Here is a 22,836-nt window from a genome sequence, read left to right as displayed (position 1 = left end):
TTTTTTAACACATTCCAGACCCAATCCAATATTTCTGAATAATTAGGTTAAACAATATGAACTATCCAACCGATTCTGCTTGACGCTTCAACGTGACTGATTTTTGATGGTGACAAACATCAACGCATGGATTTGTTTCTTCTCTCTTTCATTCAGATCATTCTACAAACAGTTTCCTCCAAGTATGGACAAGTCCCACCTTTCAAGCCCGAATGACATCATAATGAACAGCTCAACAGGTCCTTACCAGCAGGAACCCCTGACTCCACCCAGGCCCACCCATCTCCACTCCTCGTCTTCTTCGCTGTCCTCCTCCTCTCCATCCTCTTCCTCCTCGCCCATGAAGCCCAACCAGGTCGGCCAGGTCCTCCTGTACGGTGTTCCCATTGTTTCACTGGTCATCGATCACAACGAGAGACTTTGCCTAGCACAGATTTCCAACACGCTCCTGAAGAACTACAGCTATAATGAGATCCATAATCGCCGCGTGGCGCTGGGCATCACGTGCGTCCAGTGCACTCCCGTTCAGCTGGAGATTCTTCGCCGGGCCGGTGCCATGCCCATATCATCACGCCGCTGCGGCATGATCACCAAGCGTGAAGCAGAGCGCCTCTGCAAGTCCTTCCTGGGAGAGAACGCGCCACCCAAACTGCCCGACAACTTCGCCTTCGATGTGACACATGAGTGCGCCTGGGGTTGCCGTGGTAACTTCATCCCAGCGCGTTACAACAGCTCCAGGGCCAAATGCATCAAGTGCTCCTTCTGCAACATGTACTTCTCCCCGAATAAGTTCATTTTTCACTCCCACCGCACTCCAGACGCCAAGTACACTCAGCCCGATGCCGCCAACTTTAACTCCTGGCGACGGCACCTCAAACTTAGTGACAAACACCCAGCGGATGATTTAGTTTTCGCTTGGGAAGACGTCAAAGCTATGTTCAACGGGGGAAGCCGGAAGAGAGCGCTGCCTTCCACGGCCCACTGCAGCTCCATGGGCCGCGGAGGATCAGCATCAGTGGTGCCTCACATGATGGGGCCTGATCTGGGATCTCAAAAAAGAGCCCGCTTTGAAGATGAGGAAGATCTGGATGGTGCAAGTCTGTCTCCCCGTAAGACACCGCGTAGCTACCCAGTCATCCCTGTCCCGAGCAAAGGTTTTGGCATGCTGCAGAAGTTCCCTCCTTCATCCCTCTTCCCCTCGCCTTACCCCTTCCCAGCGTTCGGCCTCTGCCAGCAGAAGAAAGACGACAATGATGTTACAAGTGGGCAGAAGGGAACAGGCTTGTCAGGTCTTTTGTGGCCAGGGCGCAAAGACACTTTTTATCCCCCCTTTTGCATGTTTTGGCCGCCGAGAACAGCGGGAGGAATCCCTGTCCCCACGTACCTCCAGCCTCAGCCCAGTGCCCTCTCCTCCCTAGCAGACAACCCCTCTCTCAGGCAGGCCTTTTTGGATCTGTCAGACCCCAGTGAGCCTCTACCCGTCACTGGAAATGCAAATAGTGTCGGTCCAGCCATGGCCCCCGGCAGTGGGACGAGCACATCCAGATCAGGACTGTTTGACCCTGAGTGCACAACAGTAACACCCGACCTTCGCCCCGTGACATCAGAGGGCTGGCTCAAACTCCTGGACACGCCAAACCTCCAAACCAGGAAGTCAAGCTACGGCTCTGCCTTTCGCCCCGTCATCAAGGATGCTGAGAGCGTTGCCAAACTCCATAGCAACAGTGGAGGAGTCCCTGGGGCAATAGATGACGACTTTGGGGTAGTGGTTGCCAGATCAGAACGCCACCAGCGGCTGTCGCCCAGCAGCAGCTGTAGTTATGTGAGCGAAAGCGGAGGCGATGGAGAGGAGGGTGAGGAGGAAGGGGAGGTGGACGTGGAGTCGTCAAAGCAGGAGGACGAGGAGGAGAAGGAAGCGAGCTTCACGATCAGGCCGCCACAGACTCAAACCACCTCGTACCTCTCGACGCTGAGCGACAGTCCAGGAGACGAGCGGGGGAAGGAGAGAGGGAGTAGCACTGCGTATCCCGGCATCTCTCCTCCCTCCTCCTCGGACCTCACCCGGCAGGCGTCCCCCAGCCTGCCCGCCTCCCCTCCTGCCAGCCTGCCTCTCTCCAGCTCCACCCCACCTCCCCGAGAAGACCCAGCTTACAAAAACGTAAATATCCCCTCAGGCCACTTGAGCTAATTATTATTTAAATGGCGCTGCAGTCGGGGCAGTGATGTGATCTGCATACGCAGATTGATAGGCTGGTTTCTCCCTGTAGAAATTGAAAGAGTCACCCCACTCTGATCCGAGCTAATAGGCCCAGGTGTGGATTGTTTAATGGCCACAGTGTGTTTGTTCTGCCTCTGTCACCTCAGCCTGTTAGGGCAATGCTAATCTTTAACCTATCGACTCCCACATTAACTAGGCCTCCGAGAGACGGGAGGAGGAGGGGGCTGGAGTCGTGACGGGCATTCGTCAAGTTAAATCATTGAGAAAAAGCATATGTTTCACAATTCATCAGAACAAATCAATGCAACTATTGGCTGATAATAGCCGGATTTCTTTTGTAAAAAAAAAAAAATATATAAAAAAAATCCAGATTATCACAAAAATATAATACCTGAAATATTAAAGGATGTCTGTTTTGTTGCTAATAATATCGCGATTTTGCAGCATCTTATATTTTGACGTGTTATAATTGAACTGATAATAATAATAAATATTAATAACAAATAACTAGTATGAGATTCTAACTGATTTTATGTTGTTTACAGACGCACAAAAACAGAGATGAAGGACTACCTGCATACGCAACCAAAGACAACGCCAGCATTTCTGGTGAGTTGTTCTTTTATCTGACCTTTTTTTTAAAAGGTCAGATAACTCTGACAGAAATCATTTCAGATGCTGTTATTTGTCTCAATTACCCTGCAATATTACAATCGTGTTTTTGAATTTCCCCCTTTATAAATAAACAAAACTGCTTTCCTGAAAGTTCAAACACATTATGCACTATGAAGCCTTCAGAAATGAAATCACTTTGCTTTGCTCTGCTGTCTGCACGTGTCGCCTGACACCACCTCGTTCACCGTGCGGTTGTTTCACCACATTTTTGGTGTCATCAGATGTTGTAACATGTTTTTACATCATTTCATCAAATAGCTTTTCACAACCCATTTCGGCAAACCGCTACACGCTACCTGTTTCATCAGACGTCTGAGTCAGTTGTATTACGCCGTCTTTGTTTCGTTCAGCGTCTGACTGAGTGGTTTTATCGCGTCTCCTGGTCCCTGCGAGGCTCATATTCTTGTGATGTTTCATTTGCTCCTTTCATCTCCTGCTCCGACCCTTTCCCCGACAAAAATGTCTCGCAGACACGGACACAGACACACACACACACACACCCACACACCATGTGCACACTTAGTTATCTCCAAGTGTCTGGATAACCAGCTCAACCAATGGGCCTTACTGAAACTCTCCCATCTGCCTTTCTGTCTCATTTTCCCCCAGATGAGAGCAAAGAGCAGAATAGTTTCTTCGTGCCAGAGAGTGAGACGTCAGCGCCCGACTACTGGAGGGAAAGCTCAGGTACAATCACTTTGCTTTTCGTGCTTGTCGATGTCGAGCAGCTGCAGATGTTAAACGACAACATAAGTCAATGAAGATTTTGTAACTGCGAGTTGGACACTCCCAATAGAATAATTATTGGGGTGCTAATGTTAATTTAATCTCTGCATTTGTTTTTACTCTCGTTTTATTTTGAATTTTACATCTCAAGTCTCAATATTTAATCAGTCTCAGCACTAAAAGCAGGAAATAAAACAACAATGATATTTGCAAATGCATTTTTTTTTACTGTAAATCTAACTTTGAAATGCAAACTGCAATTTGTTTTCACTTTTATACAGATGAGAAATCTAGTTTATTTATTTCATTTGCAGTCTGACATCAAAAGAGTTATCATTATTTATACTGATAAATACAAAGAAACCAAATCCGTTCCATGCGTATTCCTTTCCTGTTGCACAAAAAGATAACACAAATCAAATAAAAGAGTACAAGAGTAAATATTACTACATATAAAACAAACAATGCTGATTAAAAAAAAACTCATTTGGAAAATGATCTTACTTCATACACACAAGTTACAATGGCATTTATTCTTATTACACAAATGAGGCTCAGCATACTTAAAGCTCCTTAGTCTTCAGCATCACCCCCCCCCCCCCCTCATCCTCCCCCTCCTCCTCTCAGACAGTGAATTAAGGGATCATATAAATACACAGAGAGATGAAACAGCAGCAGTGGCTGCCTCTCTTTAGCGCCGTTGTCACCGGGGCTGTTACTCTTAGGGGGGCCGTTCTAGTTCAACAAGAAAACATCAGCTCAGAGATAAGCAGCCGAGCTGGCAATCTCCATCCTAGACTCATATCACCGCCGACATAATTGCCTTTTTTTCCCCTTCCTCAGCGCAAAAATAAACCCCTTTCCGTTTGAAAAAGATCACAGCTTATTGCCTTTTTATATCTGTCAGGAAGACATTAAAAGTGCTTTATGACATCTGTGCCAACGTTTATATCTACCCCCGCCCCCCCTCCACTCCCTCAACCCCCACATACACACAACGTAATGATCCCTGCGCACAATGTATAATGTATTTCGAAAAATTACACGAAACAAATTAAATGAGACCACCTTTCCCCTGATTGCCAAATGTCTCCCTGGGCGGTGGGAAGCTCTACGTGATTAGAAGGCCTGATTCCTCCGAGCCCCCCCCCCATCCACTGTCTTTAAACTCTCCCTCTGTTTCTAGGGAGAAAAAATAATCTAATTTTCCATTTATGTAATGCAAACCGCCTTGGCTTTGACTATTCACGGTTAATTGACTGTCAAACGAGGTTGTTATCCTCGGGCACTGTCTGCAAATTTGCTTGTCAAATGAGACAGAGAGAGGAGAGGAAAAGTGAGGGAGGAGAGGAGGAGAGGAGAACTCTCATTCTCTCCTTCTGAGAGAGAGAGAGAGAGAGAGAGAGAGGCTTAGGATATGAAATGACTGGAGGAGAATATACACATCGAGATGGGATCGCTTCATTTAAGATGTATACTGTCCCAACACAGATGCAATAGCGCGCACACACACACACACACACACATATCCATACACATAAAAGCAGAACAAAATAAAAACTTTAAACAAGACAAATCCGAAAAAATCTTATTAAAGTTTTGGTTGACATAAAAGCATGAACTTTTCAAATTACAGTATATGTATAAAAGTAGTATAGCAACAAGTGCAAATTACATTTATTTTAGGTATATAGTTATTGTGTCCGTCCGTCCCGCTGTTGTCCCCGATATCAGTCAAAACTATGTGCCTGTCATAAAGTAATAGTTCTTTCATTGGGAAATTAAGCCGTGAAAGTAGAGGAACCTCCAAGGTTATAGTTTTTGAGTAAAATTAGTGGAACAGACATTTAAACTTCTACTTTACAGCCCAGAGATGGAGTTCAATTATAAGAGCTGCAAAATCGATTTACTCACATCTGCAAATAGAAGCAATGTTCTTTTGTTGTCTTAAATAGAGGGCAAGATGAGCAGGACATTGAGGATGTCGGACATACACTGACACCTACTGGCCAAATAATGAATTACAGCCGCACTGGCGGGGGCCCGTTTCGAGGGCGAGGTGATGAAGAAGGGTTTAAACAGAGAGAGGAGACAATGAGGAGGACTGATGGAGAATCGGTCCAGGATGAGAATAATGGATGGAAATCTGAAATACTTGTGTTGTGGTGGAGTCTTGATCTGCATGTGCTCCCTGCACCAGATGTATTATGACTCTAACTGGAATGAATGTATCCTCAGGTGATCCAAGCCAAGACTCAGCCTCTCCGGCGCCTCTAAAGAAGGATGTCGAGCACATGGAGAAAGGTAAAGCTTTGTCACTTGGTCCGCGCATGTTTAAAGAAAACGTAAATGCATTTAATCCCAAGAGTAAGCCCTGCTTTACTGTATTTGTCTCTAACAGACAGCCCTGTTTTCGTCTGTCTTCGTTCTCCTGCAGAGGAGCTCCAGAAGGTTCTGCTTGAGCAGATCGACTTCAGGAGGAGACTGGAGCAGGAGTTTCATGCCCTGAAGGGCACCTCGCCGTTTCCCGTATTTCGTAAGTATTTTATTTTTCCTCGTTTCACTTTTTTTTCATCCTCTGAAGGACAATTTCTCTGTCTCTATCTTTCCTAAGTTCTGCTCTATGCCCCCCCCCCCCATCCTCCTACTGTTCTATTCACCCTCATCTTTTATGAGCTGTCTTTTATAACTGTATTCAATCACTTACTCAAATGATAACTCGGCTCAGGCAGATCATAGATTGTTTCGTTCATTTCAGATAATTTCCAAGACCAGATGAAACGAGAGCTCGCCTACAGAGAAGAGATGGTTCAGCAGCTACAGATGGTAAGACTATTAAGATGCAATCAGTGCCGAACACTGATGGAAAATAAATATAACTTCTACACCTTTAATGACAAATAAAACATCCTTTTAAAGACGCATTACTTAGAAGAAGCTAATGATTTAGAAAAAGAAGGAATATGATTGCGACTAATTATGAAGCACTTTTCAATAAAATATAGTCACTTAGTTTGGAATGAATAAGAAATACAAACACTGGGTTGGAATGCAGACGTACATGTGGAATCTTATTAAATCGCTTAAATTTAAAACACGTGTAAAAGCATGGCTCGAATGGACACTTCTGCTGTCCACCGAAAGACGGAGCCAATCACCTGGCTCGTCTTTCACGGGTGACTGGTTCCTCTGCAGCAGTCTTCTGAGTGTTCCCGTCCACATCAATCACCCGAGCAGCTGGGCAGACAGGCTGGCAGACGGAGTTTGTCTTCACTGTTTGACACAGGCAACAACTGTACACGTTCATGTGTGTGTGTGTGTGTGTGTGTGCTATGATTGCAAACCCCACACATGCACTGCAAAGTCACGCGTGTGCACGCTGCATTCAAGTAGGCGCAAAGGCAAGACGACCGAACGGGCATCAGAGCTCATTTCAAAGCGTGCACAACGAAGAGCATGTGAATACATGGCACTAAAACAATGACGCACGCCTTCAGAAGCAGCGCATGAGGCTAATGATACCTTCATTTCACTCTCATCCAAATGCACTCCAACAAAACGTATGGGTTAATGTCACTGCAGCTTATTTTAAAATTTGATTGACTATCAATCGCATAGATTAAACACCGAACTCGCTTTTCCGGTTGACTTGTAATGCAATCTTAATCGTACTTACAGAAGCTTGTTTGCGTTTTGAAAATAGGAAAATGCATTTTAAATATTTTGAAGGAAATGTTTGAACAACTATCAATATCACCATATCCTGTTTTATTTTTTATTATTGTCTGTCTTGTCTATTCAGGATTAATGTGACGTTCATCTCAAACTTTTTTTTCCTTTAGATTCCCTACGCAAACATCATCAGAAAAGAAAAGATCAGCTCCCATTTGAACAAGTAAATGAAAGGTGAATGAAATAATACGGCACATTAATATAACTGCGGTCGAGATGTGTATGTCAGGTTATTAACACTTGCAGTAGCTGCAGGAAATTCATGTTTTTAAATGGATATTTTAAAAAAATGTCACGGCATTTTTTATTTGAAAGCTGGACCACATTTATACTGAATTTTATCATTTTAAGTCAGATCAATTTCTACTCCCTGGTTTACTTTTATTTAAGTTGGTAATTTAATGGTGAAATTTGGTGACTTTTTGCTGTTTAAATTCCGCATTAGTCATCGTGGTCCAGTAAACCTCAGCAGTCTGATACCTACAATGTTAATCATGGAACATTTTTATTTCTTAATGGCTTTCAGTGGCTAAAAGTAGCTTGATGATGTCTGGACCCAATGTAAACATTAAGGATCCAGATCTGTCAGGATTTGAAAAACACAAAATCACAGCACAATACTAATGGCTTGCTATTTATTTACTGTCTTCACAGGCTGAGGTAAGAAAATCCCACGAAAGAACAACCTGTCTGCATTTCTGTGGATGGCCTGCGCAAGACTAATAATTAAAAAAAAACATTTCACCCCCAAAAAACTGACAGTAATGTTGAAACAGGAAGGAATAAAACCATATAGCATTCATACATTTCTTGCTTTTTGGCTCTGCAGTCCAGCCTCTGTTAATAACCCTGCACTGAAAGTCTGTTCAGTGACAACACATTTGGACTCGATTGTCCGACTAAGTGTTAGGACACTAGGAAAAAAATGCATTTCTATTTCTAGTCCCCGGGGTCCAGTTTAGTCCCCAAACTGACTGATCTGAAGCGGAACCAAACTGTTGGCATCACGGGACACAAAAAGGCTGCCTGCTACATCCTCATTGCCCATTCGACCAGAAGCGAGACCCAAAGCTTCACCCAACAAGGACCAAAGCAACCACATTCCTTCCTTGTCTTTTGAGAAGAGGCTGCTAAAGACCACCAGGAAGGCATGTTCTGCATTTCTCCAAAACTGTAAATGAGCAAGGAAGACAGACTGCGAGTCACTGTGCTGCTGGCCAAACTGTAAATACACCGAACTGAGGGTGATGACAAATTTCACAATAAGGATTTTTGTTGTATGAAAAGGCACCATGAAAAGAAATATACTCCCCCAAAGGGATTCTCCTCTTTGTGTCCAGCTGTGTTTATTGATCAAACTTCCCCTTGAAAACAAATTATTGACAGCGCTGAAAGGGTTTGTGTTTTATACAAACTGTACACTTGCAGAACAATTTGTACCCACAGTTTAGTATTGGAGTGAATTTTTTTCTGAATGTCCAAAAACATACAGTATTAAGTTCAATGCATCTGGATATTTGTGTCTCCTTTTAATTTCTAAGCATGTTAAAATGCTTATCGGATGGTCCCATGAGACATTTAAAGGCCGACTCTGTACGAGGCTCAAGAGACTGAAGATGTTGTACAGCTACCTGTAAATTATTTCACCTGACTGTATCACATGTCATACGTGAGAATATTGAATCTCACAGTCAGTCTGTGTCTTTGTTTGTTTGTTTATTTATTTGATTATCGGGACCTAAGACCCTGATTGTGAAAGTATTATTTATTCTACTGTGTAAAGAAGAACAAGACATGGTGATGACGACGATAATGGTGGTGCGGTGAGGTTACGTGAATAAAGAATAAAAGAGAGAACTCACACACCTCATTTATAGAACGAAATTAATTGATGAATAAAGTTGTCATTTATGAGAGAAATGTTATCATTATAAATTGTTAATGCAGATGTATTTAAATATGTTCTTGTTGTTTCTCTACTATTTATGTGTAAATTAAAAGTCTATACAATAGCAAGAATGTTTGTGGACTCTCACAAAAACCAAATTCATTAAAAATTCAAATTTAAATTATTTTTGTGTTATTTTGATACTTTAAAAAAATGGAGCTGAAATAAGATTAATTTCATTGGTGGTTCATTGTGAGGTCAAGTGCATGAATGAGTAAAAATATTTTTAATTAATCATTTAATTTTAAAGGGATAAAAGAACAGAAGACAGAAGAACAGAAAAGCTAAAATGATTCAAATGAACTGAATGTGTAGCAGCAGCAGAAATATAATGTATTAAAAGCCAGTAGAAAATGTCTCTCCAAGACCAAAATAGGATTAATATTGATTAATATGCATTGATCAATGTCAACATAAAGAAAAACAAAACGTCCGCGTCACCGTAACGCGCTTCTGCTTGCGCGACACTCGCCGAGTCTTTACGGCATTCGTATCTGTGGGCGGGGTGAGCGAGCGTAGAAGAAGAAGAAAGAAGCGGCGAAGAAGAAGTTGCCAACATGGCGCTGACGCTGTACTCCCTCATCCAGACCGCTATTCTGTGCACGAACGCGGTCGCTGTGCTCCACGAAGAGAGGTTCCTCAGCAAGAGTAAGATCTCCGCCTGGTTCTACGGGTCGAGCATCGGCCGTTTTAGTGAAATGACGGTGCGCGCCGGCCGGGCTAGCCGCTGCTAGCCGCTGCTAGCCGCTGCTAGCTTGCTGCGTAGTTCATCGTGTGTAGAATGTGTTGACAGAAGATTTTAAGAGGGAAATGTGAACTATGCAACAGGATACGTTAGTTTTACTCTCCTTTAAACATTTGCACTGTCGCCTTTTTTCCCTACGGATGTTTTTATCCTCTTGTCCCTTGTCCCTTGTCCCTTGACCCTTGTCCCTTGTCCCTGTCTCCAGTCGGGTGGAGTGTCGAACAGGGCGTTGGAGGCTTTGGGGATGATCCAGGAGTCAAAGCCCAAATCCTCAACCTCATCCGCTCCGTCCGGACTGTCATGAGAGGTACGACTGTTGTATCAATGTTTACTACATTTAAAAAAAAAAAAAAAAGAATAGTACTTTATTTTACAGTATTTGGAAACCTTTTATTCAAATCTTATTTTTTTCACAAAAACAGACCGACCCGGACGCCTGCGTTCATTTCTACTGACAGCCACATTAGAAAATGTCATTATTTAAAAAGCGCACGGCATCTACCAGAAAACGGACAAATTCAGATAAAGTCAGCTCAGTGGGTGTTTAAAAACACTTTAGTCTACATGAACATGTACTTTTGCTTGCTTGCTGGCTTTGATTCTTTGAATAATAAATGGCTTGTTGTTATTATTTTTGAAGTTGATGAATTGACCTTGTGTGTTTTTTTTTTCATTCATTTTCACAGTTCCTTTAATAATAGTGAATTCAGCCTGCATCGTTCTGCTGTTAGTCTTTGGTTGACTGCATCACAGCGGGTCCTGAAAGGAGGCCGGGGGGGGGGGGGGGCTACATGTCCATCACTCAGACGTCTACCTGATCTGGTCAACGTTTTCCCGCATGAGAATGTCCACATCCAGGGAGCAAAAGAACTGAGCCGTCTCCCACATGAAGATATGGCTGGTGGGAGCTTCTCTGTGTGCGTAGAAATGAAAGTATCTCGAGATAATTATCCCCCCCCCCCATCACCCCAAACTGTTCGTCTACATTTTCCTTGTGTTTTTCATGAAACATTGGATCTGTTTTACTGATAAAAAAAAATTCATCATGGTTTTACCATGTTGCAAACTTGTAATGTAAATATTTACGTGTTTTTACATTTATACTATTCAGAGTTTCAGAAACTTCATGTTTTAGACTTCTGCATCAATGTTTATTGTTTTTGCCTGAACTATAAAAGGGGAGGATTCTGACGACAACCTGCCAGTCACTGAATGGGGAAGTCAAATGTTTCGACCTACTGAACCCCAAACCTTCGTTATATTCTCCATCCTGCCGACATCATGGGAAAAGTATTCGGAGGCTTGTTTTTGTCTCAAATTAAATGTACTATTTTGTTGAAATAATTCTGTAGTATTCGTGGTATTTCACTGTAAGCAGACAAAAGGAAATCCAACTTAAATTTCATGAGTCTTTCTAAAGTATTAGAGTGAGATTGGTCTTGAAGTAATTTATTGTAAAAAGAAAGAAAGTACAGATTTATTGTCTGAAACTGCAGTTTCCCACCCAAGCACATGATTAAAGGAGCATTCCAGTAATCAGCACTTTGGTAGAGATCATTTTAAATGATTCCCTTCTTACAGTTATAAAAAGTTTCACAGCATCAACTATTAGTAATTCTCGTCTCAGCAGACCTGCGTTCTCAGTCCAGGGAAACGTTGCTATGTGTCTCTGGAATGGTTGTTCATCTTCCCCTGCTCCATTTATTGATAATCCCCATATGCTGTGAATTATCACTTCCTCTCTCGCTAAGCCTAATATTTTTATTAACACGACTCAAGCTGATATTCTAAATACACACGGGTCGAGGCTGTGAGAGGGAAATGGCCAACGTTGGAATTAAAAGCATATGTTTATCATGGAGATTAGTAAAGTAAAGCCAGTTTGATCTGTGATTGGTCAGAGTTCAGCTGTGGCCTCAGTAGAACGAGTCGTTTTCACAGATGTCAGCGCGTCCGTATCTGAACCTCACAGGTCAGGATGTATGATGTCGGGTTTCTGTGCATTCACGTGTGATTTCATTTGTCTGTTGTAATTTTAAAAACTACCTTTATGCAATTAAATTCATAAATATCAATTTCTTGAAAAATCCAGGTGGCGGAGTGGTTAGCGCTGTTGAAGGTACCGGTTCTCTGGTTTCTTTGGTTTCTTTCCACCTCCAACAACTAAAATGACATTTAAATGACAGCATCTGTGTTGCTCTCTCTCGTTGTAAACAGATGTTTTTGTTTTGTTAAAACAGTGTTTTAATTTGGCAGGATTTAAATTTTAATCATGATATAGATGTTTTGCCTCAACAAATATTTTAATATTGTGAGATTAGTTGCTGAATGCATTTGTTTTCACCCTTATTTGTTTTACAAAATTTACTGCAAAACAAAAAAACAGAAATAAAATAACAGTGCTGAGAAAAATGTTTGTTTGCTGGTGGCCTATGGAAAGAGGATTTGACCAGAGTTGTCTGGAATGCGCAAAGAAAAGATTATTATGGATTGGATAATACATCCCACCACTTTAATTCGGAATGCTCAAAATTACCCACTAATGCGATACATCTGTTGGTTGTTAGTGAGATGGAATCACATGTTTTTTTTTATTATTCTAATGAGTGATTAAGTGGTTAAGGATAACCCTCTTATGTGATTAGGCCATGTGAATTGGAAATACAATGACATAGAAGAGAGAATGATTTCAAAAAGAAGAGCGATATTAAAAATGTTTTCCCAAAAAGGGGAAATTACTCCGACGTAAACAGGGTTTGAGAGCAGTTGTGTACTTAGTTGTTTTTTTTTCTTGGCCACAAGGAGGAGTACTGAGCTTGTGGTGACGCAACCCTTTTTTTAACCAGCGAAGAAGAAACGTCAACAGGAAGTAGGAAGCGGTGCTGCTGCAGAAGGTTTGCTATGTTGACTTTCTAAACATAATTTTTATTAAATTTTTGTACCGTTTGTCTTTAGAATATTATGTAAATAAATAAAAATAACCAGAAATTAAAAGTTTAGTATAAACAATATGACCTGTTATGATATGTTATGACATCCATGCTCGTCGAACAGTGATGTTTATCCTTCATTTTACATGTGGTACCGTTTACAGGTGTTCAGATTAACCTTTACATTTGTCAGTGTGACATATATATATATATATATATATATATATATATAATCCACAAAAAAAGTCTTCAATAATAAGACAATCCAGGAGTCCAATGTGAATGTTGAACCCCCATATGCACGCACACGCACACGCACTCATGCAGTGTGTGTGCGTGTGCGTGTGTGTGTGTGTAAGCCATCTTGGGTTGGTATTAAAGTCCTTAATTGTGACCGCGCATTGATAACTACATGATCAAAATCCAAGCATGTCTCAATAATCGGGGACAACGCGGTGAAAGTGCAATAAAATACAATCCCAAAATCTGTGTTCTAGGCAGGAAGTCACCGCCAGTGGAAAAGCCTCTCAGTTTGATCGTCGCAGTAATCTGATCATCCTGTTGCTGCTGAATTATAATCTCTGATATAATAATGCATTATTATGACACTGTAAGCTTGTTTAAATGAGTAAAGCCGTATTTACAGTGGACCTTGGTTGAATTTGACTGTTTAGAGAATCAGAATCTTCTGTCCCGGATGACTCTAAGCAGCTTCTATCTAACGGCGCACTTGATGGCTGGAGCTTCTGATAATGAATCTATAAAGGAAGATTACTGTCGCCGTTTCCAGCGACGTTTTTACAAGTGCCAGAAGGCAAAGTGTTGGTCCAAACCAGGACGTCTGGGTCTCCATGCCGACGTTCCTCTTCATCTGCACAAGCTGCAAATCACTCCTGACCTGAGGCCATTCGCGCCATCCATCCCGCGGTACGGGTGAGCGGTATGGCGGGCAGACGCGCCCTGAAGGCCGTGCTCGTCGACCTGAGTGGAACGCTACACGTAGAAGACACTGCGGTGCCCGGAGCGCAGGATGCCCTCAACAGGTAGGACCCCCCCCCCCCCCCCCCTCCAAGCCAGGGACAGAGGAGGGCGAAGGTTCAGTCTGAAGATCACGGCGTTTATAAAGTTACAGGTACATTTATCATGAATTTCATCATCGATATTTGATGTTTTGATGGTGTCAGGTTACGGCAGGCGCCGGTTGCTGTGAAGTTTGTGACCAACACGACAAAGGAGAGCAAGAATAAGTTAATGGAACGTCTGCAGCGCCTCGACTTCACCCTCCAGGTAGAACGTCCAAAATGAACGTTATTTATTCTGGATGCTTTAATGTTAAACGTCAATGAAATCAATAAGCAGGGCGTCCATAAATTCTCTCCACAACTTCGAGTATTATTACAACCGAAAATGAGCAGACAAAATGTGGAAATGACTACAAACATGAGGAGTAGATGGTGAAGCCTCGTTTAATACGCTCCTACATGGGCTCCATTGGTTGCACAAAGCAAGACCGGCCAAGCCGCTGGTCTGGGAATGCTTGATTGAGGAAACGCCCAGTCCAGAGTTTGGTGCTGCTGGAAAAGGAAGGATGAACAACCTGTTCCTTGGATGTTCTTGGGCGTTCACTCTCTTTTTCCAGCACTGTCCCCGTCTCCATAAAGGTCTTGTGCCATGCGTGAATGGACGGCCCCGACGGTGGATCTCTTTCCTACTTTAATAGTTTTGCTGAGTCTGCATATCTGATTTAGTTTCAATAAACCCCGATAGACATCGAGAAGTAGCCATTTATGAATGTATTTATTGTGAAGAGACTTTGTGGACATCCTGTGTGTAGTACAGGGTGTCGCTCGTGTGTCTGTAAATGTTTTGGGGGGATTTTGACCCCTGCGATCCTGGATTTGTCGCTGACTTTGTGAAAATTGAACTCTGACCGACAGGAGACGGAGATCTTCACGTCACTGAGTGCAGCCCGGAGTTTGTTAGAGCAGAGGCAGCACAGGCCGCTGCTGCTGGTGGACGACGGGGCGCTGGAAGACTTCACTGGTATGGAGCTGCGAGTTACCGTGGAAATGGACTCGGCCGTTTCCTTTTCTGTCCCGAAGAGCCCAACCTTTCTGAACTCCGCTGAAGACGCATTTAGTTTTCCAGCCAGAAGAAGAAAAAACAGCAGCTTGTAGAAGTGTAGGTTTCGTAGTGAATGACGCGGGGAATCATTCAAGCTGGTGTGATTGTACTCGACGCAGAAACGTTGTTTATCTGCAGGGATCGACACGTCGGAGCCGAACGCCGTCGTCGTCGGACTCGCTCCCGATCGCTTCAACTACCGAACGCTCAACGAGGCATTCAGGTGGAGCTCTCATTCAGAAACGCGTTCGGTTCCAGAGGTGGAAGCGTGTTCCGTTACAACGAGGCCCATCTAACAAGCATGATTGTTTACAGCGGTTAGAAGGTTTGAATCGTGAGCTGTACTCGAATAAGGGCTGAATATAATGAAGTAGCAATAAATCCAATCGGGCTATTTACCGTATTGATAATACTGATATATTACGTCTTTGTTATGATACATTTTACGCTCCAATGGAGATCCTTTAGTCTTCTGGCACCAGGTTCAGTCTGCTGATAATCCTGCATGTCCTTAGACTGATCCTGGATGGAGCTCCTCTCATCGCCATCCATAAGGCTCGCTACTACAAACAGGAAGACGGTCTGGCCCTCGGACCCGGGCCCTTCGTGACCGGACTCGAGTTTGCCACAGGCTGCAAAGCCACCATCGTGGGGAAGCCGGAAAAAACGTTTTTCATCCAGGTTGGGAAATATTTTTACAAGTCCATCTTTATTTTATTTTTTTATCATATAACGAATTAAACTTGAAATAATTTCTTGCTGTGCTGAAATCCGCGCAACCCAGACTCCTTTTTTAAATGTCTGAGCTGACCTCATGGTTCTGGCGCCACCTTTTTTTCCTTTTGTTCCTTTCAAACAGGCTCTGTCTGATTTAGGATGCAGCCCAGATGAAGCCGTCATGATTGGAGACGTAAGTACTTTTTAAATTCTGATTCAGTAGCTGCTTTATTTTTTACTGTTGTCAAATGTACAAATGTCTCTTTGTACGGTACGAGCATAAAAGCTTGTATAAAAATGTTTCCATTTAGAAACACCCGGAATGATATTTGTTTATACAACAGGATGCCAGAGACGATGTGGGTGGAGCCCAGAATGCAGGAATGCTGGGAATTCTGGTCAGGACCGGTACGGATTGTTTTCCTCTGTAATTATAAGATAATTCTACAGATATTCTGATCGAGTTCTTGCATTGATTGTTTGTGGTTGATGTCATCCCACCTCTCAGGTAAATACAGGGAAGGAGATGAGAATAAAATCAGCCCTCCTCCCCACCTGACTTGTGGCAGTTTTCCCGATGCTGTCGAACACATCCTGAAGAACTTAGTAAAACATTAGTCGGGACAGAATTGTCTATTTGTACGAGATTGTAGACAAGATCGCAGGTTTTCATTATACCGTTGGTGTTTAAACATCAGAGTGACGGAGGAAACGATTACTTCTCTCATTCATCCTGATTAAAAATCAAAAGTAATCAACAAAAGTAGAACTTATTTACAGAAAAACGTGAAGCTGCTTCCTTTCATGACGTTCCAGGAATCCCACCAGGTGTTGTAATAATCGTGTCATTGCGTCATATTCTGTAAATAAGACTTTGAATAAAAAGAAAGTGCTCAATGAGTAAAAGTAAGATTCCTGTTAAAAACACTGAGACGCCTGTGGAGTACTTTATCTAATGTCAAATACTCCAACACAAGCCACACCCACTTCCACAAATGGGCGTGGCTAGCCTAGCATTTGCATTTTAAGTGCAAACATGTCCTAATGCCACCGGGCTGGAAACAAACAAAGGCTTCAGGCATGTGGCAGCGGTTCTCAAAGCCTTCTGCTTGTGTGTCAGACGGACTCGTACGCTCTCTCCCAGGCTGCGTATTTGGCCATCAGGTTTCGGGCGGAGGGTTTGGTGTGTGCGATCGCCTCCAGGAAGTCGGCGGTCGTCACAGTTTCCAGCCGGATGGGAGGCACGTCGGGATCGCCTGCGAAGGAAAGTTTTTTTTTTATTCCCACTCGGCAGAAACACGGCTGCTGTGAGGAGTTGACGGAGATGCTCTACCTTCCTGATGGGACTCCAGAGCAGCAAGGATCTTGCGGACCGGTCTCATGGCGGCCTCCTTACACACCAGCCGTACGTCAGAGCCGGAGTATCCCTCCATCCCCTGAGTAGTAGTAGTACAAATACTCATAGTAATCACTGAAGTGGATAGCTGAGCAACGCTAGTCATGAATGTGACGAACGCACCGCAGACAGAGTTTCATGGTCCAGCTCTGTTCGAAGCTCCACCCCTCCCGTGCAGCTAATGGGAGGCAGCCAATGGGAGATCATGGCTTGGCGAGCAGGTGAGGAAGGAAGCCCAACTAGAATCCGCTTCTCCAACCTCCTCAGCATGGCCCGGTCCAGTTCCCTGAACAGGTGCGCATCTGATGCGGTTCTCATTCACTTCAATCGTTAATATCCTGACATAAAAACTACAATCCCCAAACTCCTTCCTTACTTTCATTTCAGTATAAAAATAGTTCATTCCACATTAGCTCAAAGTTCAGACATGTTTCTGGTATAATTGGAGGCTTTTAGGTATTTAATGACCCTCGAGCTCATCTCTCGGCGTTACCACGGCAGGTTGGAGGCCGCCAGCACGAACACCAGCTCGTCTGATCGGGCCAGGCCGTCCATCTGGACCAGGAGCTCCGTCTTCATCCTCCGGCTCCCCTCATGCTCCACCCTGAAAACGGAACCAGGTAGATGCGTTTAAATACTCCTTTCCTCCTGGTCACCTTTAACGCGCCTTTACGTTGCGTCACGTGCCGCGCGCAGACCCCGGTCATGTGACTAGGTGTAACGTTTGAACGGGCAGACCTCGCTACAGCACTTTAATCTTTTAACCTTTAATGGCGTTTGAATATTTATTTGTAGTATTTACATTTAAATGTGGCTTCTTACCAGTCATGCTGTTCGCTGGTCCTGCTCATATTTACAGGCCAGATCTCTCTCCTCTCAGGGAATCATGAATAAAACTAGAAAAAGCTCAGTCAATTTTGCAGCTCCATTGACTGCAATGTTAACGAGAACGTCAATGTGATCCAGGATCTCTTCTGGATCATCACCAAATCGTCTGTTCCTGGTAACATGCCCAACCCTTCCTGCATGTCGTCGTGATCCGTTTGTAACCTTTTGAGTTTTGTTGATGAGACGGGAGGTGACGATCCCTTTGCTTACTCGACTCTGCCATTTGTAATCTGCGTCGTATAACTGCCCCAGAATCTGCGGTTCTGGGGCAAACGACACTATTTTGTGGTTCATCTCACCCCATGCTGGTTCCTCTCTGGCTCATCACTGACTCCAGCTCATCCAGGAAGATGGTGGATGGGGCGTGGTATCTGGCCAGCTCAAAAAGGACCTGTGTAAAACAAAAAGACGTCTAAAAACCAGTCTTTAAAATATAAGACGCGTGTGTGTGTGTGTGTGTGTGCACGTGTAGCACATGCATAAGAACAGCCTACCCTGACCAGCTTCTCTGAGTCTCCTCTCCACTTGCTGACGATGCTGGAGGCCGAGATGTTGAAGAAGGTCGTCTTACACTCTGTCGCCACAGCCTTGGCCAGCAGGGTCTTACCTGTACCTGTGTGCACGGGAGAAGGGCTCAAATTAGGGCACCGATTAATCTGTTTGATCGGAGAGCCTGAGTTTTACTGCCGTGTCGCCGCTACCTGGGGGGCCGTAAAGCAGCAAGCCCTTCCATGGACACAGGATGCCTGTAAAAAGCTGAGGGTACTGTAAAACAACAGCAGCAAAGACAAGTCTTTAGTAAATAGCATCTATATAAGACTTGTTTTATTCTCTTTGTAGACCAATCAGAGACGGAGCTGCGTATCGAGCCGGTGCTGCAAATACCACACGCCACAGATTACTCTGAATTTTAGATGACATACAAAAGCGGAGTCCAATCAGCAGGATGACCTTAGAGCCCAGAGGATGAATAATAACGGAGACAGAGGGTGAATGAAATAAATGCATCCGTCCTCATCTCTGTCTGCAAATGTCAAGAAGATGCAGACAAGATTTGTTGCCCTCGCATCCACAGAGAGGTCCGGGTGATGATGATGATGGCGATGAAGGTGTATGTGTATTTCAGGTGGGATTATAGCCTCCACTGCTGTTTGCATGGAACATCTTTTATTTGTGGATTACCTGTATGCAGCCAAAACGACGTACGAGAGTCGCTACATGGTTTAGCATTCATGCGTGTTCCGTCCTGTGTGTGTGTGTGTGTGCGTGTGCGTGTTGCCATGCCATCCCACATATAGATTTAATGTCAGCCTAACAGACTGGTCTGACCCCTGCGCCCTCCTCCTCTTTAAGCCCTTTTAAAGGAGATGTATTCAGAATCGAAGACGAGCGGCCCGAGCTGAAGTATCAGCGCTCTTCGGCGGCGGCCGCACCTTAATGGGGTAGACGACGGCCTCTTTGACTAATCGCTTGGCGTCCTCCAGGCCGATGATGTCCTCCCACCGCACATTGGGGCTGTGCAAGTAGATGTCCTTTAAAGGGACACGGAGAGGCAGAGTGAGGGATGGACCGAGACACACACACTTCCCAGTGCGATTAGGTTTGTGTAAACGGGTGTCCTTTAGAATGAAGCGTCGCTAAGGGAAACGGATAGAACCTGGGACTTCATTAATACAGCAGATCGATTCCTTCACCAAGCCCGACACTGCCCTCCTGTGGACAGCCTTATCATTGCCGCTTTGTGTGTGTGTGTGTGTGTGTGTGTGTGTGTGCGCACCCTGCTGATGGTTGCAGCCAGTTCTCTCGTCTCGTCGTTCATTCCAGAGAAACCACTCAGGGGCTTCAGCAGCCGTTCCTGCAGCAGAGCAGGAAACACTTTCAGCCGGTTTTCTCTTCTTGTGCCAGCCGGGCCTCGGAACAAACCGCTGACAGTAGAGCTGATAATTAACTATTGAGGGTGTTTACCATGTGCTCCGACTCGCAGCCGGCTCCTTTGGAAGCATCGTGGCGCAAAGCTTTGCCGTCAGTCGCCTGACGCCAAGTTAGAGAAACAAGAGTTTTAGACCGTTACGTGATCCTCGGCACAATAAAGCAAACCTGGCGGTTACATTCCGGGGGTCCACGGGACGAGGGACATGACCTGTAACGAATGTGTCCTTAAATGAACTCATGATCCCCTTCACTCACGAGAAAGACGGTTTCTTTCGTACCTTTCTGGTCGTGGCCGTTTCCTCGGCTGTTCCATTTCTAATGGAGGAAATATTGAGCCCAAATTCTACCGGAACAGTGGAGCCGTTCTCCTGGAGAGTTAAGCACAGTTGCCCGGATGTCAGTGCGTTCCCGTTCATTCTAGAATAATCCGGACTGCTCTGGGTTTAATGTTATACAGGTGCACACGAGCCGGCGGCTGTCCTCTTGGCTCCGGCTCCGGACTTTGGGCTCTCGCACTGGTTAATCTTGGGGAGAGGCTTCACAGCTGAACGGGGACTCCTGGGGGACGGAGACGGGCACAGGGGACATCGAGCTGTAACATTTATTTCATTTAATCACTCAAAAGGCACCGTTTATCACGGAACCGGACTCACCTCTTCAGCCCACCACTTTTTGCATGCCTGTTTTCCACTTGATATATGAAAACAAGAGAGAATGTGGATGAATTCAGAATCGGACGCGTCCCGCCGGCGTTTCTCGTAGCCAGCACCGACCTTGCTCCGCCGCCCTCCTGGTGAGTTTGGGATATTTCTGGAACTTGACGTAGTGGTAGCTCTCGTACTCCATCAGCACCATCTCCAGATCGACGTTATCGCAGACTTCGAACTTCCTCGCGCGTCCGTTGGTCTCCTGATCCAAGGCCACGGCAGCAGCCACGTAGCTGGAAGGAGAAGGGCTCAGCCGTCCGGTCCACACCGGAATAACATTTATAACAGCAAGAACTGGCAGCCCGGAATGAACCGTCTTCGCTTATTCGAGCATCACGGACACCTCAGGGATTGCATTATACTCTTTTGAAATATTGATATTAATCTGCATTTGTGTTCTTTATGTTGCCGTGGTTACACTGGCCGAGAGCGCCACCTCTTGCGTTATCAGTAACTGCTCTGCTCTTTAATCAAATCGTTGTTTTGATATAAAGGCATGTGATTCGATTTGAACCCGACTTTAGTGCACTATAACTAAGCACACAGATGAGCTGCCACATACAGACCCTTGCCCCAGCAGGTGCTGGTAAATGAGGATGAGGAGACTCTTCTTCCTCATCTCAGTCCTCAGCTCATCCTGTTGGACATCAAAATAAAACACAGTAGTCAGTATTTGCTAATGCGTGCTACTCGGTAGGGTATAGTTGTACTTATTTCCACATTTAACCATTTTATTTTTTGTTTAGAAATATTAACTCCATAGGTTTTAAATGAAACATGCTTTGAAGTGTTTACTATTGAGATGATGAAATGCTATTATAAATAACTCCAGGTGGGAGTTACCTTCTCTACTCTACGTGAGAGGACAGCAGGTAACGCCCACCTGGCATAAAATCAGCGAAGTTAAATTATACAAGAATGCAAAAAATATACCTTTACTTTCAAAAATGTATGGGAAATTATTAAATGCACAATAAAAAAAACAATTAGTTGAATGAACATTTAAATTTAAATAATACTAAATACTTTAGTGATATTCATTAGTCTTTGGATGTATTTTTGATGTTGCGTATCAATTTTCAAGGATTGATAAATCTAATCGGAAGCAAACCGGACTTCTTTAGGCGATACATTGATCTTGGAGATGAATTCACCACTAGAGGGCGACAAATCATCACAGATTATGATCTGACTGCGTATCTAGGCAACCAGCAGACGCCGAATACATGTGGCTCTGAATGCATGTGATGCTAACACGTTTAGCTCAATGGCTAATTGCTACGCGTGTAAGCATGTCAGTTTAGCTGCATCAATTGTGTATAAAATATAACAGTCCAGCCCTTGATTCGTGTAATAATGATAGAAAGCTACCGGGATGTATAATTTAGCCGTGTGCTAAACTAGCTAACGAGCAACACCGCTAAATGCCCTTCTACGGACCACTGGAAGCTAGTTGGCTAAAAGTTGCTAGCCTGTTAGGTAAATCCCTTTAGGAACACGCGCACGTAACATTAAGGCACTCACCGCCTCCCGAGCTTGATGGGACATTTTAATCGATTGATATGAAAGGTCCATCATGAGTGTGAGAGATGAGAGAGCCTGGGAGTGACTCGGGTTCGCGAGGCCGGCCGGGTTGGTGACGTCAGCCCTTCTCGGATTACCGTAATGACAGGCGTGATGGCGATTCGGTGAATACTGTCAATCAAATTCTGTTTAGAGAGTACAAAGTCTCAGAGTCGATCCTCATAACCAGAGCAGATTAATAACATTCTTTGGGGAGATGTGTCTGTTTGACTATGAAATGTTTTTCCTTTACATTTTCAGATATATTATTATTTACTTCCAATCATTTGTATTTATCATGAGCAGCTCACAGATTTGTTGTATATTCCTGAAATTGTGCCAAAAGTAAATCATATTGCAATAAGCTTGAATTTGTTGTGTGTTGTTTAATATTATAATTATTATACTTCCATAATTGTGGAATATATATTATATTTGTCCTGAGAAAAGTAATGGCAGACACATTTATTTATTTAAATGTATACATTATATTAAAAAAAGATAGTATAGGTTATACTTTGTCTTCCAACAATTC

General features: G+C 43.9%; 4 protein-coding genes across 6 annotated transcripts; 3 read left to right on the top strand and 1 right to left on the bottom strand.

Annotated features, from left to right (window-relative positions):
* The first annotated feature begins 178 nt into the window (after positions 1–178).
* Positions 179–7,518, top strand: skor2 (SKI family transcriptional corepressor 2). Its single transcript, XM_068753026.1, has 7 exons — positions 179–2,158; positions 2,764–2,827; positions 3,503–3,580; positions 5,858–5,923; positions 6,057–6,155; positions 6,378–6,445; positions 7,462–7,518. The coding sequence occupies exons 1-7, from the start codon at positions 185–187 to the stop codon at positions 7,516–7,518; spliced, it is 2,406 nt and encodes an 801-aa protein (XP_068609127.1). The 5' UTR covers positions 179–184.
* Positions 7,519–9,824: 2,306 nt separating this feature from the next.
* On the top strand, positions 9,825–12,425 carry ier3ip1 (immediate early response 3 interacting protein 1). The gene is made up of 3 exons (XM_068752702.1): positions 9,825–9,947; positions 10,250–10,351; positions 10,731–12,425. The coding sequence occupies exons 1-3, from the start codon at positions 9,857–9,859 to the stop codon at positions 10,784–10,786; spliced, it is 249 nt and encodes an 82-aa protein (XP_068608803.1). The 5' UTR covers positions 9,825–9,856; the 3' UTR covers positions 10,787–12,425.
* A 466-nt stretch (positions 12,426–12,891) lies between these two features.
* Positions 12,892–16,736, top strand: hdhd2 (haloacid dehalogenase-like hydrolase domain containing 2). 3 transcript variants are annotated; one of them, XM_068752699.1, is made up of 9 exons: positions 12,892–12,940; positions 13,910–14,017; positions 14,159–14,261; positions 14,912–15,017; positions 15,237–15,321; positions 15,614–15,779; positions 15,958–16,008; positions 16,160–16,223; positions 16,324–16,736. In XM_068752699.1, exons 2-9 carry the CDS (start codon positions 13,917–13,919, stop codon positions 16,431–16,433), a joined length of 786 nt encoding a protein of 261 aa, XP_068608800.1. In that variant the 5' UTR covers positions 12,892–12,940; positions 13,910–13,916; the 3' UTR covers positions 16,434–16,736. The 3 variants fall into 3 exon arrangements, with proteins under 3 accessions (XP_068608800.1, XP_068608802.1, XP_068608801.1); XM_068752701.1 differs by having other exon boundaries at positions 12,904–12,938; positions 13,765–14,017; XM_068752700.1 differs by lacking the exon at positions 12,892–12,940 and having other exon boundaries at positions 13,717–14,017.
* A 195-nt stretch (positions 16,737–16,931) lies between these two features.
* On the bottom strand, positions 16,932–22,316 carry katnal2 (katanin p60 subunit A-like 2). The gene is made up of 16 exons (XM_068752951.1): positions 22,263–22,316; positions 21,305–21,375; positions 20,805–20,971; positions 20,685–20,721; positions 20,487–20,589; positions 20,310–20,399; positions 20,065–20,130; positions 19,877–19,954; positions 19,533–19,631; positions 18,801–18,864; positions 18,594–18,712; positions 18,399–18,490; positions 17,705–17,815; positions 17,335–17,497; positions 17,149–17,251; positions 16,932–17,071 (listed from the first exon to the last, which is right to left on the bottom strand). Exons 1-16 carry the CDS (start codon positions 22,314–22,316, stop codon positions 16,932–16,934), a joined length of 1,557 nt encoding a protein of 518 aa, XP_068609052.1.
* Between the last annotated feature and the right edge of the window lie 520 nt (positions 22,317–22,836).

The sequence above is a fragment of the Brachionichthys hirsutus genome, chromosome 19 (genome assembly GCF_040956055.1).
Source record: "Brachionichthys hirsutus isolate HB-005 chromosome 19, CSIRO-AGI_Bhir_v1, whole genome shotgun sequence".
Taxonomy (NCBI): domain Eukaryota; kingdom Metazoa; phylum Chordata; class Actinopteri; order Lophiiformes; family Brachionichthyidae; genus Brachionichthys; species Brachionichthys hirsutus.
The sequence above is the reverse complement of the archived record's forward strand: the minus strand, read 5'-3'. Positions and strand labels throughout refer to the sequence as shown.

Bases quoted from the DNA above. Each gene is read 5' to 3' on its own strand.
- skor2 (XM_068753026.1), top strand. From the start codon at position 185: ATGGACAAGTCCCACCTTTCAAGCCCGAATGACATCATAATGAACAGC. The intron at 2,159-2,763 runs GTAAATATCCCC...TGTTGTTTACAG, and splicing joins AAGACCCAGCTTACAAAAAC to ACGCACAAAAACAGAGATGA. The intron at 2,828-3,502 runs GTGAGTTGTTCT...ATTTTCCCCCAG, and splicing joins AGACAACGCCAGCATTTCTG to ATGAGAGCAAAGAGCAGAAT.
- ier3ip1 (XM_068752702.1), top strand. From the start codon at position 9,857: ATGGCGCTGACGCTGTACTCCCTCATCCAGACCGCTATTCTGTGCACG. The intron at 9,948-10,249 runs GTAAGATCTCCG...CCCTGTCTCCAG, and splicing joins AGAGAGGTTCCTCAGCAAGA to TCGGGTGGAGTGTCGAACAG. The intron at 10,352-10,730 runs GTACGACTGTTG...TCATTTTCACAG, and splicing joins CGTCCGGACTGTCATGAGAG to TTCCTTTAATAATAGTGAAT.
- hdhd2 (XM_068752699.1), top strand. From the start codon at position 13,917: ATGGCGGGCAGACGCGCCCTGAAGGCCGTGCTCGTCGACCTGAGTGGA. The intron at 15,322-15,613 runs GTGGAGCTCTCA...GCATGTCCTTAG, and splicing joins ACGCTCAACGAGGCATTCAG to ACTGATCCTGGATGGAGCTC. The intron at 15,780-15,957 runs GTTGGGAAATAT...CCTTTCAAACAG, and splicing joins AAAAAACGTTTTTCATCCAG to GCTCTGTCTGATTTAGGATG.
- katnal2 (XM_068752951.1), bottom strand. From the start codon at position 22,316: ATGATGGACCTTTCATATCAATCGATTAAAATGTCCCATCAAGCTCGG. The intron at 20,590-20,684 runs GTGAGTCCGGTT...TCCGTCCCCCAG, and splicing joins AAAAGTGGTGGGCTGAAGAG to GAGTCCCCGTTCAGCTGTGA. The intron at 19,632-19,876 runs GTGCGCACACAC...GTCCCTTTAAAG, and splicing joins TGGCTGCAACCATCAGCAGG to GACATCTACTTGCACAGCCC.